General features: G+C 43.4%; 1 protein-coding gene across 4 annotated transcripts in view; it reads right to left on the minus strand.

The window, feature by feature from the left end:
- The window catches only part of LRP1 (LDL receptor protein 1), a 1,015,507-nt gene that overhangs the window by 97,752 nt on the left and 897,668 nt on the right, over positions 1 to 20,087 (minus strand). For all 4 annotated transcript variants that reach the window (XM_068367027.1, XM_068367026.1, XM_068367028.1 and 1 more), the window contains 2 exons: positions 11,745 to 12,005; positions 1,320 to 1,462 (listed from right to left, as the gene is read on the minus strand). In XM_068367027.1, coding sequence (XP_068223128.1) covers positions 1,320 to 1,462; positions 11,745 to 12,005 — 404 coding nt within the window. The remainder of the gene's footprint in view (positions 1 to 1,319; positions 1,463 to 11,744; positions 12,006 to 20,087) is intronic.

Consider the following 20,087-nt stretch of genomic DNA (forward strand, 5'->3'; position numbering starts at 1 on the left):
TTTTACCTTTTGGAACATGCAGAACAACATAGGGATACTGGATTTATATTTATGGACAGCTCCAAATCCATTGCTGGCATTGGATTTTGGGATATACAATAATTTGCTTCATTATAAACATGCACTCTCTTTAGCCTTATCTATCTTTATAGCAGAGCTGCACGGTATTGTAACTGGTACTGAAAAAAAATAGCAATAACGATCAAGGATAATTTTACCATTTTTAGCCATACAAAAAGTGCCTTGCAAGCACCGACTGTTTTCAATCAACCCCTTAGTATGTAAAATTTTAGAGTGGCTGTATATTTGTAGCACTGTAGGCAAGGAAGTTCAGCTTTGCTGGTTTCCAAATCTTGCAGATATGCCAGGAAATGAAAAGGCAGTCAAACTAGCAAAAGAAGCATCAAGACAAATTATTTCCTGGAAGATATCTACATCTGTGCACTGACTTTTTGCCTCATATCTGTAGATATCTTGATTATATTTAGCAACATTATTGATTAAGATTAAGGAGAGCACTAGGGCTATATCTCCATGGAAGTATGATGATATGCCTAGAAGGTGGGAAACTGCTCTCTGTTCCCTAAGAATTGATCACATTCTTGATGACTGGCTGGTGACAAACCTTCTTTGATGATATTTTGGTTCCCCTGATTGTTAGGCATTTAATGATTGAATGTCCCAGTCTTGGGGGTATCAGAGAACAAATCCTCTCTAAAGCTCATGGTAAGGATGGCAGGTAGGCTACATCCTCACCAAGATTCTTGGGGAGACATTGTGTATGATGTCAGTGGCATTTTATATTTCATATTGGAAGCTGGCCTACTTAAAAAAAATTGAGAAGGCTTATACAACATTAAACGTTTTATAAATTTTATCTATTCTTTTCTGTTCTTAAGCTACCAACTCTCAACTAATATTTTAACAGGCATCAATGAACATTGATGTTATGATGCCATATAATTATCAATCAATCATTCATTCATCACTAGCCATTTTCATATATTCTCATTCAAAGACAATGCATGAAATTATTATATGCATAAGAGTGAGCCCTATCCAGTTTAATTCCAACAACCTTCCTGAATTAGTTTAATTTATCATTAGCCTTTTTTAAAGTAGTTCAGAGACAAGAATATCCAAATGTCGTCTCTATCCCTTTCACACGCACAAGTCTCGATTGTCCAAATAAACCCATGTTTCCTTATTATTTGTTTCCCACATTCAGAGTGATATACTTTATAAAGAATACCACAACATAATATTATAACTGTCATAATAATAATAACACTCAAATTATTTTATTGAATAATAATTACCTGCAGACAGGCTCAAAGGAAGAGTCTTCATTTGCTGAGCAAATTCCATCATTGAAACACCATTGTTTGCAACGGCTTGAAAGGCTACAATTTTTACCTTCCCAATTAGAGTCACACACACATTCTGCCAGTCCTTGTCTCACCTGTGAAATCAAAGAAAAAATTACCTATGCTAGAAAAAAATACACGTAACCTAAGAATAACTCGTCATTAATACGTATGTGGTAATAGAGCTCAGGGGTCAAATCATGAATATAAGTTCCTTTCACCACTGATATTTACTACTGTAATTAGGTTAGAAACAAAGTCACCGTTAATAGACTTTACTAATACTTATTTATACAGAACAACCATCACTAAATAACGGATGGATTAACAACTGGTGGAAAAATTTCTGTCCTAAAACTCTTTATCGAACTATCGTATGACCAGTTTAAATATGCATATAAATATTATTACGTGTAAGTGGTGTTTTTAAGTTCTGATCATATGATTACATATAAAAACGCATGCAGTCTACATCTCTTTTGACATTGTTTCTAGGTTGAAGTATTCCTTTTGCTAAAGGAATAAAACAATAATTTGAAACAAAATTCTAGTCCAGGGATAAAGGAAAGATTAGAGTTTTATCTTATGTTACACACACACTCAGACACTGTACATAACACAAACATGTCATTATAAAAAAAAATTAAAGGAAAGCCACTAAATATAACAAATTTGTAAGTAATTTGTATTTTTCCTAGTATACAAACCTGGAGCTATTTATAGGGTATACTTTCGGGGCAGCTGAAAGACGAGCCATGATAATTTTAGTGAGGGATAGTTAGCGGGTGGGGTGTGGGGTAGACTGGCTACCCCGCTCACTCACACCTCTCGGCTGAGTAACCACTTTGCTTTATGGCAGGACTTCTCAGGGAATAGGGTGGCGGGCCAATTTGTATAAATAGCTCCAGGTTTGTATACTAGGAAAAATACAAATTACTTACAAATTTGTTATTTGTTCCGACGTAGATACAAACCCTCCGCTATTTATAGGGTGACTTACTCTTAGGAGGGAGGAAGTCCTCACCAACTGGCCTTGGTCATGACCCGGGGTCCTCTTTATTTCGATCTGTGATCGATAGTAGAAGGGACCCTACCCTCGCTAAAATCAAGTGCCGATATGAGGTAAAGCACTGATAGCGGCCTGCAGAAGCTTGTGTGAGTGGAACTAACAGTGTGGCTTGTCTTTAACATAGGAACTCGAGTACAGAACCTATTGTTCTTAAAGACTTACCCAATACCCTCCCTCTAAAAGGTATTGGGGACGTAACAAAGTATTCTTCTATACTTAGGAGGCACAAGGGAAATGGGTCTTACCTGCAGCAAGGTGAGGTCGGCTATGCTGAGGCTTGCGGAGCTGTTTTCCCCAGAGGGAAGAAGGTGAAAGGAAGAAAGGAGCCAGGCATTCTTACTCATTTACCCCAGACTAATCCGGGTAGCCTCAGCCCTCAACACTCTGCTACTTATCCATCAAGGAGCCTGAGGTGTTTAGACCATTTGTTGTACGACCACCACAGGACCAATGGAAAAGGTCTCCATGTTCTTGTGGGTTACGTCTTTGCAGGTAGTGGGCCGTGAAGGTTGATTGACACTTCCACATGCCCACTTAAAAGTATCTGCACCACAGAGTAGTTTCTTGAACGCCAGGGACGTAACAACGCCATTGACGTAACGAGCTTTGGGTCTTAGGATGGAGGAGAGTCTAGGTTGAGAGTAACCTCAATTGCACCCACAGACTACTCACTGGGTAAAACCCGAGTTGATGGGTTTCCGGTTACCAAACGAACACACTTTATTCGAAATGGGCAGCACCTAGGGTACAGCACACTCGGATTTGAGTCTTGGCAATCCACTCAGGGATGCCACTGAGGATTAAGTCTCCCCGTCTCCTAGGGTAGGAGACATCAGAGGTTGGATCATACAACACACTAACTCCCTTGGTCAAAAGCCCAAGTGAGTAGAAAGGCCGTCTTCCGTGTAAGGAACCGATCTGCTGCTGGGCATAAGGTTCGTAGAGAGGGGCCTTCAGAGACTGAAGGACCCGAACCGCATTCCCAGGAGGAGGTTGAGATCCGACGGGAGACAAGTTATCTCACACTTGTATAAGTAAAGGCATCGCTGGGAGAGAATCCCCTTCCACAACATCAGTCACAAAGGACCGAACACTTCGCCTGGAAGTGTCTGAGGTGCCTAGACATCTTTTCCGTAATTTGTTGCGAAAGGCCTCTCTGAGAGGGTTGGTGTAGGATCGTCCCAGGCGAGAAGTCGAAGCAAAGCTACGGTTTAGGAAAGTGTTAGCATGTGGCTGCTTGGAAGATCGTGCCGTGGAGGAAGATCCCTGGGAACTCTGTCAGGAGCTGTAGAAGGTCCGGGAATCATTCTGCGGGTTGCCATAGCAAAGCTATTGGAGTTCCGTCAGGGGCTGCAGAAGGTCTGGAAACCATTCTGCGGGATGCCATAGCGAAGCTATTGGAGTCATTGATAAGATCTTGCTTATCCTGACTTGGCTGAGGACTTTCTCACCAGACCGAAAGGGGGGAAAAAACAAGGCACACCTCTACCTCTAGGCCACCCCACCAATCTTGGAATACATCTTGTTTGAGGGCCTGGGGAACGGTCGAGTGGGAGCCTGAAGATCAGGGCCGCTGCGAGCATAACCACAGTCGGGGACCCCACAAAGTTAAGATTTTGTTGGATACAAGATGATTCCAAGACACTAGGAGTCCACTATCTGGGTGGTTTTGCAAGCACATTCCTATACCTGGAATAACGTGAGCAGATGGGGGCAACTAGTTGTCCTCTGTCCATCTGAGGCTTTGTACTGCTAGATGGTTCTCTAAGAGAGGTGAATGCTGGTACCTTTCTGAATCGGGCCACCGGACGAGGATGGAATGGTGTGGCATTTGCTCCCCACCCCCTCTTTTGATCCATTAAAGAGAGCATCAGATCCAGAGGGAAGACGAAAAGACAGGCCTCTTTGCAGAAGCTCTCGTCTGCCACCCATCATCCGCGGATTGTCCAGCGGTGAGGGGGGGAGTGCATAGCAATAAACACATCTCGAGATGATGTCGAAACGTGTAACTAATTACACGTTCTTGCAACGAAGGGGAACAGCTTGTTCTCCCTCCAACTGCCACTAATCCAGTGTGGTTGGCTGAATAAGACCGATACCAAACGGTAAACCAGTTAATCAGTACAGCTTATGTTATAATAGCGAATCTCCATAGAGATCGCTTTCCGGACAAGAGACAGTACGGTAGTCACCGAACGCATCCAACCAAACCCAAGAGAGGATTGAGACTTATCTTCAATCTATTGTTGGGTGGGTATAGAGTATAAGTCTACTACGGAGTAGTAACACCGAACTGTGCGCATGACAAGCATACATGCGTAGTTTGACTTAAAAGCCATGTCCAGAACTCAGTTGGAGAACGTTGGAAACGTTCCTAACGGAGGTTTCTCCTTCTTAGGACAAAAAACGTTTGTACTTCTCCGTCTCCGATCGGTAAACTAGCATTATATTAAATGTTCCCTACTAGGGAAAAGATATGTTTATGAGAAGTTTCCAGCCAAAGCCTTTGTAGGAGACTAAGACTTCCAATCGGGGGAAAGGAAAAAATGCCTATAAGGAGGCAGAACGTAAATGCCGTATGTCTGGTTACAGGAAAGTAGCCAAATAATGTACAGAATAACCTGGTTTCAGTAAGGGATATAAATATACAAATTAATAGAACGGACTTCTAATTGGAAGATGTATATAGCCCTTCTTGGCAGAAAGATCGCTTGCACGCATATGTACTTGTCCATTTGCGCTAGCGCATGCGTATTCTCTGCTTCCAGGAAACGTTTGCAACGAATCCGGTTGCGGGAATAATGTATGTCCGACGAATCGCAACATTACAGAATTTTGATCGTTGACTAACTGTAATATTTTCTTGAATGAGAGCAAACATGTTCTCAAACAAATTATACAGTTATAGAGGCGATCATTTCCCGTTTGGTTTACCCCTCCTCTTTATGTGAGGGGCTAGCCAGTGTTCATTACACAGAAACGGATGTCTGTTTACCTGTATGCGGGGTTTGAAACCTTCGTAAACGTAATGAAAAGATGCTCACACTGTTGCTATCGTTCTTTAACGTCAGCTAACAATGTTCCTTCGGGACTAATTGTTCGAAACAATAACCCTGTAAGGATAGAATAAAAAGTCTCGGAAGCCTATCGTGTAAAAAGGCAAGTCGTTATACCCAGGGTACAATGACGGGGGAGGCTGCCTCCATCAAACGGTAGAACAGAGTTTAACACAATAACCCCGTGGTTTTGACTTGGTTGGAGTGCATGCTCTGGGAAGGCTTATGGCCTTCATGAAGTTTTAACAACACCCATTGAAGTTTTGTAAAAACTTCTCAGGAACGAGTCTCCCGAAAAAGGGTGAAGTCTCATATGTGGGGGTTTGCTTCAAGAAGGCCAGACATAATTGCCATCGACTGCTTACCCAAAGGGGTTGCCATCTAACGGTTTCTTGCTAGTGAGAAAACTACCGTCTAAATCAGGCAAGGTCTGCCAGGGGAAATGAACTGTTATATAAAGAATTTTTCATTCCCCGGTCATTTCCGTCTGCTAACCAAACCACTCGAAGTGGGAAGGTGGAGGAAAGATAACGGTGGTTCGTTCGAAAACGAAAGGATCTGAGCTGGCGAAACCAGACTAGCTGATATAGTAATCAGCTGAGAGTGTAGAGTGACATAACAAGTCACACCTTTGGAAGACACATCCATCCTGTAGAGTTTTCAGAAAACTCTGAATCGAGGAAAGAGAGAGATTCGGATGAGAACCTAGGGGTTCAGAATCTATTTGTGATTTCCTTCCTCACGACCTTAAGGAATGTTGTGCCGAGAACCCACAGGAACTCTGTTGCTGATTCCTGATGGAATTTTCAGGAATCGTGTAACGTGACCAGGACCCGAAGGAACTGTGTTATAGTTACCTGTAGAGATTCGTAAACCCTTAGGCAGCAGGCATCCCTCTGTCATCAGAGTAAAACTCTTGATGACGATAGGTGCGCGCGAACAATTCACAGGATGAGAGTTCGAAAACTCTGTCATGAGAGTAAACCTCTTGTGCACTCGAGAACACTTCGAGCAACGAGTCCGAAAAACTCTGTCATAAGAGTTGTTCGCGCACTTCAACTGATTGCGTGCGCTTCGTTGTTCGTGCGCGCCAATATGGTCGTCCGCTCCAATCCGATCGTGTGCGCCAACTTGGTCGTGAGCATCAATTTGGTCGTGCGTGCCAACTTGGTCGTGCGCGCCAATTTGGTCCTGCGCGCCACGTTGGTCTTGAGCGCCAAATTGGACATGTGCACCAATCCAGTCATGCGCGCCAATTTGGTCATGCACGCTAATCCGGTCGTGCGCGCCAATTTGGTCGTGCATGCCAAACCAGTCGTGTGCGCAAAAGTTGGTCGTGTGCGGCAATTTGCGCACGAGAGCTCTCAGTGTGGCGAGAGTACTCATTACTACGTTCACCCGAAGGTTCACGATAGCCTGTGTTGTGTGAGCGTGAACGGACAACACAACAAGAGCCCGCAAACTCTGTCATATAAGTATGGCTATGATCACGAGAACCCAAAGGTTTAGCGTGAAATGCGTTGCGAGACCCCGAAGGGTCAACGCAAACGAGAAACGGAAGTTTCTCTGTCACGAGACCTTGAAGGATCAGCATGATTAAGGGCACGAGAGACCATAGGCCTAACGTAGCCTGTGTTGCGAGAGCCCAAAGGGTCAGCGCAACGAGAAACCGAAGTTTCCCTGTCACTAAACACCGAAGTGTCGGAGTGACTAAAGTTTCGAGAGGCCAAGGGTTCTGCGTAACTAATGTTACGAGACCCCGAAGGATCAGCGTAACGAGAAACCAAAGTTTCCCTGTCACAAAACACCGACGTGTCAGTGACTAAAGTTACGAGAGACCAAGAGTTCAACGTAACTAATGTTACGAGACCCAGAAGGGTCAGCGTAACGAGAAACCGAAGTCTCCCTGTCACAAAACACCAAAGTGTCAAGAGTGACTAAAGTTACGAGAGCCCAAGGGTTCAGTGTAACTGATGTTACGAGACCACGAAGGGTCAGCGTAACAGGAAACTAAAGTTTCCCTGTCACAAAACACCGAAGTGTCCGAGTGACTAAAGTTACGAGAGCCCAAGGGGTCATCGTAACTAATGTTACGAGATCCCTAAGGATCAGCGTAACGAGGAACCAAGGCTCCTCTGTCACGAGACCCCGAAAGGTCAGCATGATTGATGGCACAAGTTCCCAAAGGCTCAAGGTTACCATCGTTACGAGAGCCCGAAGGTTTCAAGCAGAGTCTCCGCTCCCGAAGGACTCCTACTGTCATGAGAACCCGCAGAATCAACATGACGAGAGCCCGAAGGCTCAACGATCACTCCAGCCCAAAGGGTGATCGTAACGAGACCCCAAAGGATCAAGGAGAACCAGCAGGTTCAAAGATAACACCTCCACATAAGAGGTTTGTTCTCCCGAAGGAGAATGTCGCTTAAGATAAGGCTCTAGCTCCGCCCGTAGAGGAGAACCAAAAGCGTAACGGGGGACCGCCGATGCCCAGAGGCAGTCTTCTCTCGAGAACGAGGATAACCTGCTTTAGAGAAAGCTCTGCCACCACCCCTGGTGGATCAGCAAACTCCTACAAGTTATTTCTCGCGAACGAGAGGGAAGTTCTCCCGAAGGAGATTGCTTATGATAAGCTTTCTCCCAGCTCTATGGGAATAAAGCGTAGGCGTAAAATATCTCTCTCGCGAATGCGAGTGAAGTCCTCCTGAAGAACGACATCGCCTAAGACAAGCTCTCTCCCAGCTCTATGGGAATAAAGGTAGGCGTAAAATATCTCTCTCGAGAAAGAGAGTTTAGTCCTCCCGAAGGAGGACATAGCCAAAGACAAGCTTTCTCCCAGCTCTATGGAAAAAAACCGTAGGCTTAATAATATCTCTCTTGCGACCGAGAGTGAAGTCCTCCCGAAGAAGGACATCGCCTAAGACAAGCTCTCTCCCAGCTCTATGGGAATAAAGCGTAGGCGTAAAATATCTCTCGCGAACGAGAGTGAAGTCCTCCCATAGGAGGACATAGCCAAAGACAAGCTTTCGCCCAGCTCTATGAGAAATAAACGTAGGCATAAGAAACTCTCGCGAACGAGAGAGAAGACCTCCCGAAGGAGGACATAGCCTAAGGCAAGCTTTCTCCCAGCTCTATGGGAAAAAAGCGTAGGCGTAAAAAATCTCTCGCGAACGAGAGAAGTCCTCCCGCAAGAGAACATAGCCTAAGTAAAGCTTTCTCCCAGCTCTATGGGAAAAAAGCATAGGCGTAAACAAAAATCACTCTCACTCTCTCTCTCTCTCTCTCTCTCTCTCTCTCTCTCTCTCTCTCTCTCTCGAGAGAGAGAGAGAGAGAGAGAGAGAGAGAGAGAGAGAGTTCCCCTCGAAGGAGGAACATCAAGTTGAAGGTTGACAGCGCATACTACCTCGTAATGAGGGCAGCTCACGAGCTACCACATGGAGCGCAGGATAACGAACAGGGAGGCCATAGCACTCGGCCTGTGTTCTACGTCGCAGTTACCTGTGAAAAAAGGAAGTTGTCGTCAAATACAATTCATGCTCCGTTGCACAAAATACACAATTCGGGGATTAAGTCACCTTCCTTGTAAGATAATTCCTCGAAAGGGAGCTGAACTGTCATACAATTTAATTCGGTAATGAAACTAACACACGGCAGTGTAGAGAACCTGCCGACCATCAGTCGCAGGGTTGGGCGGCAATGACAACTCCCTTACGGCGGAGGCAGTCGGATACGTTTTCAACAGCAATTAAAGTTACACGTATCTAGCAACGTATATTTCCATTTATACATATATACACTCATATATATGTAAGATAAATGAAAACACACAATAAAAACAAAAAAAATAAACAAAAACAATCAAGGCAAGTCTTTGCGGGAGAGAAGGGCAGCATGTCCGTCCTCTACCAAGCCATAAAGTAAAGTGGTTACTCAGCCGAGAGGTGTGAGTGAGCGGGGTAGCCAGTTAGCGGGTGGGGTAGTTATCCCTCACGAAAATTATTATGGCTCGTCTTTCAGCTGCGCCGAAAGTATACCCTATAAATACCGGAGGGTTTGTATCTTAGTCGGAACAAATGTATGTTTTTGAAACTGCCCAAGGTGTAAGACCATTCTTTTATTATTTTTTGCATAGTTTAATGGTTAAATAAATATACCCTTGAGTCTTAGTGATAAAATAAATTGGTGTTTATAGGTAATTTTTTTTTTGTCATGTAGACAATTCTTTTAACATTATTGTGATCTTTAGATGGAGATTGGGATTATTTTTTCATTATTCAGCACTTTTACCATGGAACATAAAGTATTGATCACAAAAGATATTATCTTTTGAGAATAAAACTGCGCTATAAAATGCAATTTACATATGAACACACTTGATCTAATCAAACGCAAATTATAAAGATATATAAATGGAACTATAAAGGATGAAATATCTTCAAACTATTTCCTAAGATCATACCGGTATCAATTGACACAGTGCCAACTGCGACCCTGGTAATTCTAACAAATATATCTCAACCCATAATTTCTCCAATCTCTAACTATGGGTAATTCTTGACAATGATATATTGATTTCAGAGAAATTTACTCATCTTTTTATGTTGTCATTATCATTATTTCTTTTGTGTTGTTGTTATTAATGAGAGAGAGAGAGTGTTTTTTTTTTATTTACCTAACACCATACTTGGTATAGAAGAAAGTATGTATAGTAGTTTATATTTACAATAAACTTAATATCCATCTATCTATCTATCTATCTATCTATCTATATATATATATATATATATATATATATATATATATATATATATATATATATATATATGTATATTTATATTCTATTCAGTGAAGGCAATAGTCTTAGTAGCGTCAATGAGTTTCCTGCAGGATTCTTAGTACTTCTTCAGCTTCTTTTAAATTTTCAGGCATAAGCCTTTGGTTTAATGAGCGACATTGTTCACAGAACTATGGCAGAATTACAATTGCTGAAGCTATAAGCATTGCTCTAAAGGCACCAACTTTGAACTTATATAGGGATTTTAACTATACCCTCCCCTCAAGCAGAAAGCGACATGGATAAACTATGTAGAGGTGCAAGTCCGAGGGTGGCATAGAAAGACCACAAACAGACGTGAGTGGAAGGACAATGCCTGAGGCCTTTGTCCTGTTGTGGACTAATTGCAGCTGATGATGATGGATAGATAACCCTCGCAACGTTTGTCTACTGTCATTGCAGAATTCCTTATCTGTGGGAGGGTCTTAACCACTGATAAGGAGGGCAAACTGTAAACAAGTACAAATAATAATTTTCCAATACAGTACTAACTACGACAAAAAAAAAAATTCTTGTCATAGCAGAGGTTACATACCATAGATCCACCCACAGCCAAAGGACTGACTCCTTCCCCTACATAGTCAGAGATATAATGGTTAAAAAAAGTAGGAAATTTCCTCTTAATTCCCTATGTCAATGGAAAATAATATTTGGGTATTTCTGATGTTATCATTTTATCCAAGAGTTTTTAAAAACATGTGAAATTTTACATCATCAATAGAAAGTTAGAGTATTGGAAAGAATTTCTTATTAACTTAAAATTGTCCCTTTTTTTCAAAGAAAACTTTTTGAAATTATATCAAACTACAAAATTTAGAATTACACATCCCTGATCTTATTTTCATTCTTGATCCGTATTTATGACGAAAATAACCAATCCACTATGTTGGCTTTCAAATCTGTTTCATGAGACTGCTGGCAACTGTTCATTCTCTTTTCTTTTATTTAAATGATTCTGTCTGTAAGTACATGTCAGGGATATGGCTTGCTATCAATGTTTGTGAATATTTTCTTGTTTTTCTGATAACAAGTATCTGCTCAGCTATTGGTTGAGACGTGGTAATTGTATAATCATTTCTTCTGTGTCAGCTCATATTCTTCTCTATTTTATTACCAACTGTCCTTTCTTGTATTTATGCACATACATTTTAGCAAATACAGTACAGTATAATAAGAGATTTTCTGTATGTAAGGGGTTTTTATGATTAATTCTTTACGGTATCATTTCTGAGTGACTAGAAATACAATATCATTAAAACCATGGTATAATAAGCCAATTGTTATCTGATCAGTCACATTATTCTTTTGAAGAGCCTAACCAATTGAATAGCAATGGTTGCCTAAAATATCTTTTGAAAAATTTGGCACAATTATATAATAAGAAAAGAAAAAAATATTTTAAGTAAAATAAAATAACTTACCTGGCAAATTCCAGAATTTAAACAAACAATTGTATTGCAAGGGTTCCCTTCAGCTTCAATTGTTTGCTGACATAGATCCCCAACAAACGTATCAGTACATTTGCAGTACCGCTTTCCTTTCAAAATGACACAATCTCCTTCATTTTCACAAGGATTAGGAGAACACAAATCCATTTCTGATAGTGGTTCTGTACATTGTTGACCAGTGTATCCCGCTTCACATTCACATAAAGGTCCATCTACAGTTGGTTGACAGGTACCCTTTAAGACAGCAAAAAAAAAATTTATTAAGTTATACAGTACTGCTACATCAGAGGGGATAAAAACTGAAGCCTGTAAAACAGTAATGTACTGTATGGACTAATCCTAAAAATAATTACAATACAGTACCGTATATGAGGCTATCAGTTACAGAGGAGGATAAGCGCCAAAAATAAAAAATGGAAAAAAAGGTATTTACAGTTTCACAATATTCAATGTGAGATAACTTTTGAACTAATGAAGCTAGAAAGCTGGGCTTGGTCTCAAAATTTACCTCATCTCTTCTACGTTATGTTGCAAATACAATTAATATATTTGCATAAAAAATATATTATTACCTCCGCCAACGAAGTTGGAAGGAAGTTATGTTTTACCCCGTTTGTGTGCACGCGTGCGTTTGTGAACAGCTTCCAGGCAACAATTTTAATCGTGGAGTAATGAAACTTGCAAGGATTAACTGTTATGTAAAAAGCTAGAAATTATTAAATTTTGAAAGGTCAAGGTCAAGGTTAAGCAAAATGTCCAATTCATGTAATCAGACATAAGTTTAGACATCATTGTCACAGAGACTTCAAATTTATTTTATATTTAATTATATGAAAATCCACACCCATTGATGCATGTTACTGGCAAGGTCAAGTACAAGGACAAGGCCAAGCAAAAGGATAAATTCTGGTCGTCAACCATATGGCCACAACTTTAATTGTAAAGTAATGAAGCTTGCAGGGATTTTAAAATTATGAAAAGAGCTGGAAATTATTAAATTTTTGAAGGTCAAAGGTCGAGGTCATGGACGAGCAAAACGTCCATATCACGTAATCAATCATAACTTTGGACATCCTTGTCATAGAGACTTCAAACTAGGTTCATATTTGAGTGTATGAAAATCCACGCCAACAAGAAATGAGCTTCTGTGGCAGAGGTCTGCACCCTACTTGGTGCCCCTTCGTTTTTTTTTTTTTTAAATTGCAAAAAAAAATGCATTTTACTAGAAAAAAAATATAAAAAATTCATTAATTTGGTTAAAAACACATTAATTGGGGTTAATTTTCTTAAAAACTGTTTTACACCAATTGTGTGTACATCATAAACATAAGTTATTCGTGTATTTGTGTGCGCGCATTGTGGACAAAATAATAATTAGTTTTTTATGCAAGTTTTGAGTACTTTTATTTTCATGCCAAGCATTAATATAATAATTTTAATACTATTTTTTATTCTGTGACATACAAAACGTACACACGTATTTATATCTAGTATACATGTCAAGAAGAAATCAGGCCGGGAGGAAAAAGGAAATGAAGAATTGACTGAGTGCTTTCTTGTTACTATTACACCTCCTCAAGGTCTTACAAAGTACTGTAAAAATATATTTATAAGTACAGTATTCTTAATTCATTCTTAATGAGGATATGTAATAATAATAACATAAAAGCCCTCAGTCAATTCTTTTTTTCCTTTTTCCTCATGGTCTACTGTCATCGTATGTATGTATGTATGTATGTATGTATGTATATATATATATATATATATATATATATATATATATATATATATATATATATATATATATATATATATATATATATATACATCAACCTAGTACATGTATGAATGAATAATACAAAAGTACAGGAAAAGGTATGATAAAACAATATAAATACACAAATAAAATTGATTATCTAAATAAATTATTTTGTTTTTATCAAAGTTTTAAGCACTTTATTTTCCTGCCTAGCATTAATAAATTCATTATGATATTTTTTTCATGGTATGACATGCAAAGGTCACACATAAAATTGCTTATCTTTCAAAACAATAGGAAGAGTAATCTTCGCCTACTACCTACCATAAGCTTTACCCTTCAAGACAGAAAAGTGAGACGGGATGTGAGAATAGCCATTAGAGAAATTCGGAACTGTATCCTTAATATTAATATCACTAGCCAAATAGACCTTAACCACTCTAATAGGGCATGAAAATTCTATCTTCATAATCCTTTCCATCATATTGACGAAAGACGCAAGGGTGCACCACCTAAAAAGGTTTTAGCTTTTTATATCTAATTTTTGGGCTCAAGCCATGTCGTCCTGATGGAAGGTTCCTTCAGTAGCTTCCTTAGAGTATATATGACTACAGTAGATATTCCCAGAGAATTAAACTAAAGGTTTCACAGATTTTCTAACTTCTGGTGCGAGTACCCATAAGGTTTCCCTTTAGGATATCGTATAATAACAGGGGACGTATGCTTTACACGCCACATATCTACTGTATCTGCACCCCACATAGCGTTTACGCTTCGAGGGGGAAGTGTGGCAAGTTATGGGAGGAGCCGTTACTAAGTTCTCCTCCTTCATTACTGTTACGGTACTCTATGACGTCATAACCACCGCCATCTTGGTTGACGTCACCGTTGCGCGCCTTCCTCATTCCTTCTTACGTAGCGTTTATGACCAGGTGCTTTTTCCCGGTTGTTCGCTAGTAAATTCATCATGTCGCAATCTTCTGCCTCGCCTTCTTCTGGAAAGCTGAGTACCATATTCTTGTATTGTATAAATCAGCTCTGGCCGTTAAGTAACGTCTTTTTATCTTTAAATACCGTGTTTTGTGGCGGAGCTGTGCCTTGACCGGAGGAGTCATGACGCCGACGCTGTTGTTCGCTTCGCATGCTTTATTTAGTTAGCCAGAACAACCTTCCTGGTCTTATAACTAATTATCAGCATTAGTTATTTAGTCTTCATTGCTAGGAATTAGTTATATTATGCCGATAGTATTCTTTTTCGGCGAGTGTAGGTAGCCGAATTCGTAGGCTAGATTGCTAGTCTAGCCCCTAGGCTCGATAGCTTAGGCATTCTTGTTTACTTTCATGCATGATATAATAAGTGTTCCTGGTGTTAAATTTCAAAATGAAGATGTTAGGCATTTATACATATAAGATTCAGTGATTGCACATGTTTTTCTCCTTTTAGGAAGTATATAAGAGGTTTCGATGATCTTGGTAGTCGACTCCCTTGCCCCTAACCTAACGCTTAGGGCTTTTGTATACTTTCTCACCTCCCCAGTTACCTTATCCCAAGGTAATCTCCTCCCTCTGAGGTAGCCTAGGCTACATCCTAGCCCTCCTTACCTTGAATCGTATTCAAGTGAGGTTAGGCTAGGATTTTCTTTCCCCACTCATAGTCATAGTACATGAGCTTTGAGTTTGGGACAGAACCTCAAAGTATCAGTCGTTTGCCCCCAGCTACCCCATTAGGCGAATGAACTCTCCTTTTGGTCCCTGCTGGTCGGAAAAAGGGGGGGGGGGGCCCTTTGCCCTTTACCCTAGACCCACCTGGTAGGGTTACGACCCTTGCTCCCTGTGGCCTAGCAACTTGTCCTACATCGGCCTTCCCTGGACTGGGGGGGGACATGTTCCCCTAGTCTAGGTTAGGCAGGCCCTGGGATTCTGTTTCTTTATAGTTTAGGATGGTACATCAGTGCTGCTCCTTCACTGTACTAACCTACCCTAGGCTGGAGAATGAATTCTTCCTACACCTGGGATAGTGCCAGTACTGAAACAGAACCCCCCCCCCTCCCGGAGTGTCGGTGAGGGCTCACGCCTTCCCCTACACTCCTCCTCAGGACCCTCTCCCCTCCCCCTCTGTCCTTTAGTGATGGCCTAGCCGTCACACTTCTGTCCACCGTCCTATAACTCGACCGTGTGCCGGCGGGTTGTGGGGTCGGTCCGGTCCTTTCATTGGTTAGTCGGAACTGCTAGGCTTCCCGCATATAGTTGAACTATGGGATAGCATACGACAGGTCGGTCTGCCGGCGGAAGACCTTACTACCTTAATGTTCTTCGGTCCTCCCTTAGGCCGCCACCCGCAACTCTAGCCGACTGCCGGCTCTGTTGCGGCTGGATGAAAGGTTACCATTCTCTCCCTTCCATTTGAACACTCCTTCCGGAAGATGATGAGGTTTGGGTAGTGAGCTACCGCCCTTCCCTCCTTCTTCTATACTTTCTATCTCATCATTGCCGGTCCTCTGCCACACTACTCTGCTGGCAACAGCCGTCAGCTTAGTCCCGGTATCCTCTCCGTCTCATTGATTGACGTCAGGGTTGGAGTACCTAAAGCCGGTTGCTTGCCGACTGCCGAGGGCCGCCGACATGCCGGCGATCTGCCATCATCTTGAGGTTTCGCCCTCTCTCTGCCACATAGACTGATGGCTGGGAGGGGTTCCCCCTCAACGGAGATTTGCCGGTGCCCGGCGTGCTTCCAGCATTCCGTCATGCTGCCGGCGCCACCTAATCATACTACTTCAGTGGACTGTCACCTCTACCCTGCCGGCACAGCGCCGGCAGTGTCTATTGTATAGCTATATACGATAGCCAGTACATCTATGGTATAGTACATACCCTAGTCAGAAAACTATGGTGTATAGTTATGCAGTAAATACTTCTAGCATACTCTGTGCATCCATGCGCAGTCCCTTGCCGGGACCTACCTGAATCGGGGAGAATCATTCCCTCCTTTTCTCTCTAAGCTGAATGAACTCAGATCCCCCTCTCACCATTACTAATACCCCAGAGGAAGTCCAAGCTGTGCTTTATCCCTTGTGGATATTCCTTCCCCCTCTTAGGGCGCTCTTAAGGAGCCCCTAGAATTAGTTATGGTGTGAGGTCACGGCAATTGGCTGGGCGGGATGCACAAGTATGTGTCTTTTCTGCTTCATTTCCAGCTTACCTATCCTAAGCTTATACTTGGAAAGGAATCTTATATTGTAAGTAAAATTACTTTAAGACTAATCTAAGATTACTTCAAGTCAATGATATAGACTTCTGTAGAATCATGTACCCCTTTCTTCTTTACAGGAGGAGTACATCCGGTGTGAGAGCGCCTTCTGCAGCGTTCGGCGCCCGGACTTCTATGGCCACCTGGCGTGCCGAACCCATGCCAGCTGTTCGGTATCCCAAGGGACTCTTCGTTATTGGGACCCGCAGGTTTGCACTGTTTGCAAAGACCTGCTCCATGAGGCGTTCGAGGCCCCCCCCGGCTGCGGAGGCCAGGGACATCGCTCGCGAGAAACTACGCAAATGGGTGCGTGGTTTCCAGAAGAACCCCACACGGCCCTATCTCCCTAGTGAGAAGATGAGAGTTCTGCTCTTTCCCAAAGCTTCTGCGGATGCTGTTATCCCCAAACAAGAGATCCCCTGCGTCCACCTGACGGTCGAACCGGACGTATCGGACACACTTCAAGACTTCCATCTTGACAAGGTGGAACGGATGTCGAAAGTGTCGGACACCACCGAGAGGACCCTGATGGCCGAGGTTCTAGAGGAGGAGCATACGGAGGCTCCTGACTCCGAGGGTGATGGCGCCCGCGCCCCTTCTGTCACTTCCGTTGCTGTCTCGGAACCCGTCCCCTCTACCTCTTCCACTCCTACGCCTGTGAGAGTGGACACCCAGGATAACCTTCAAGCCTTGGTGGCACTCCTGGACGAAAGGCTTCGCCAGAGGGACGAAGACTTCAAGAAAGAAATTCTACGTCTGTCGAAACAGACCCCGAGGAAGATCACCGTTAAGGATCTTCCCCCTTGCTCAGTGACCAACCCATGGAGGCATGCAGAACACATGCCGATCACGAGCGGACGTATCTTTGTCAACGACAAGTTAGGCACCATTCCCCTTGAAGAGGTGGAGTTTTCACCTAGCTTTAAAGCCTATCCGGACTGTTACATCCGTCTCAAGTCCGAGCCAGTTTCCAAGGAGGAAACCAAGCCTAAGGAGGTCATCGTCTTCGACCATGCAAAGGCTCAATCTCTTCTGGCCGGTTGTCTGAAGAGTAAGGGCTACACCAACTCCAAGGTGCCGGCCCTAAGCAAGAAGCACCCGTCTTTTCTTGCTCCTGCCACCATGATCTTCCCATTCGCCGAGAAATCCCTATTGGCAGTGTTGAAGGCGGTGGAGGAAGGGAAACCCTGCCCTACATTGGAGGAATGTAGGCCCCTCTCCCTCGCGACGACAAGAACTGGAAAGACATCCAGTTAACTTTCTCTGTGGGAAAGTTGGAAGCTGACATCACTGGACGGCAGTTCAACGAGAACCTCCCCAAGCTCTCCGAATACCTTCTGCGTCGGGAGCTGGACACGAAAGAGAGGCTGACTGCCTCCCTCTCCCTTCAAGTCCAAATGGAGACGATGGCTGGGGACACATGGACCCCAGGCTTCTACATGGTCTTGGCTAAGACCCATCTTTCCACCCTGACGAAGGACTTTTATAGCTTCATCAGGGCCTGGAGAGCCTGTAGAGAGTTCGTGTTTGCAGATGCCACCGGTAAACACAAACCCCGGAAACTGATTTCCACGAACATTTGGGGGAAAGATCTCTTCCCCAACGACTTCGTGAAAGAGATCATCGACAGAGCCGCCACGGAGAACCAGAACCTTCTCCAGAAGTGGGGCATGTCGAAGAAGAGGAAATCTTCTCAGGAAGAGGGCCCCCAACCAAAGAAGAAAACGAACAAGTCCAGACCCCAGCAGCGTCAGGCTAAGCGCCAGTTTCCGGCTCCCGCTACTCCCCAGTTGGTGGCTCAGCCCCAACAGACCTTTCAGTTGGTCCCTCAGCCGGTGGTGGCTCAGTCACCAGTCTTCACACCTGCCTACGAAAGACAGTCAACTACCTTTCGTCCTAAAGGTAGAGGCCCCGGTAGAGACTCCTCTCGACGCCCTTCCAGAGGGAGAGGAGGGAGGGGAGCAGGCGGCTGAGGTGGTAAACCCTCGGGAAACCAGAAGCAATGAAATGCTTCCGGTGGGAGGAAGACTCCGCCTCTTCCAGGATCGTTGGACCTTCGATCCTTGGGCTCACAGCATCATCAAGAACGGACTAGGGTGGAGCTGGGTAACACCACCTCCAACCTTCCATCAATTCTGCCAACACTCCACCCCCGTCCTGGAAGAATACGTCCAAGAACTCTTAAACAAGAAGGTGATCAAGAGGGTAAAGTCCACCAGGTTCCAAGGAAGACTATTCTGTGTTCCCAAGAAGGACTCTGACATACTCAGAGTCATTCTGGACTTGTCCCCTTTCAACAAGTTCATGGTGAACAACAAGTTCAAAATGCTGACTCTTCAGCATATAAGAGCCCTGGTGCCTCAAAAGGCATTACACAGTCTCGATAGACTTGGCGGACGCCTACTGGCACATTCCAATGAATCGCCAGGCCTCCTCCTACCTAGGATTCAGGCTTCAAAGAAGGCAGTACGCCTTCAGAGCCATGCCCTTCGGACTCAACATAGCCCCAAGGATATTCACGAAGCTCGCAGAGACGATCGTCCAACAGCTACGCTTACAAGGCGTCAAGGTGATGGCTTACCTGGACGATTGGCTGGTGTGGGCGGCATCCTTAAAAGAATGCTTGCAAGCTTCCAGAAAGGTGACCCAATTCCTGGAACACCAGGGTTTCAAGATCAACACCAAAAATTCTCGACTTTCTCCAGCTCAGAAGTTCCAATGGCTAGGAATCCATTGGAACCTTCAGTCACACCGCCTTTCCATCGCTCTGAAGAAAAAGAAGGAAATAGCGGGATCTGTCAAGAGACTCCTAAAATCCAAAAGTGACAGACCCAGTGCTACGAGCACAGCTAAAGGATGCATCGGGAGTCTGGAGAAGATACGCATCCATCACTCGAAGAGATCTTAAGAGACCTCTGCCAACCAGGCTTCGATCACTCCTAAAGCCATGGTCGGAGGCAAAGAACCTGAAAAGATCAGTACCTCTTCAACTACCGCCTCCATCGGTCTTTATCCACACGGATGCATCGCTAGAAGGATGGGAGGGGGGGTCACTCCCACCAACGACAAGTTCAAGGAACATGGTCTCCCCTATTCAAGACGTTTCACAACATCTTGGAGGCCATGGCGGTGCTTCTTACTCTGAAGAGGCTGTCTCCACATCCCTCAGTCAACATCCGTCTGACTCTGGACAGCGACGTTGTGATCAGATGTCTCAACCGTCATGGCTCAAGATTGCCCCAACTCAACCAAGTGTTGCTACCCATCTTCCGCTTGGCGGACAAGAAAAGATGGCACCTCTCAGCAGTTC

This window comes from Palaemon carinicauda, chromosome 44, assembly GCF_036898095.1.
Source record: "Palaemon carinicauda isolate YSFRI2023 chromosome 44, ASM3689809v2, whole genome shotgun sequence".
NCBI classification, from domain to species: Eukaryota; Metazoa; Arthropoda; class Malacostraca; order Decapoda; family Palaemonidae; genus Palaemon; species Palaemon carinicauda.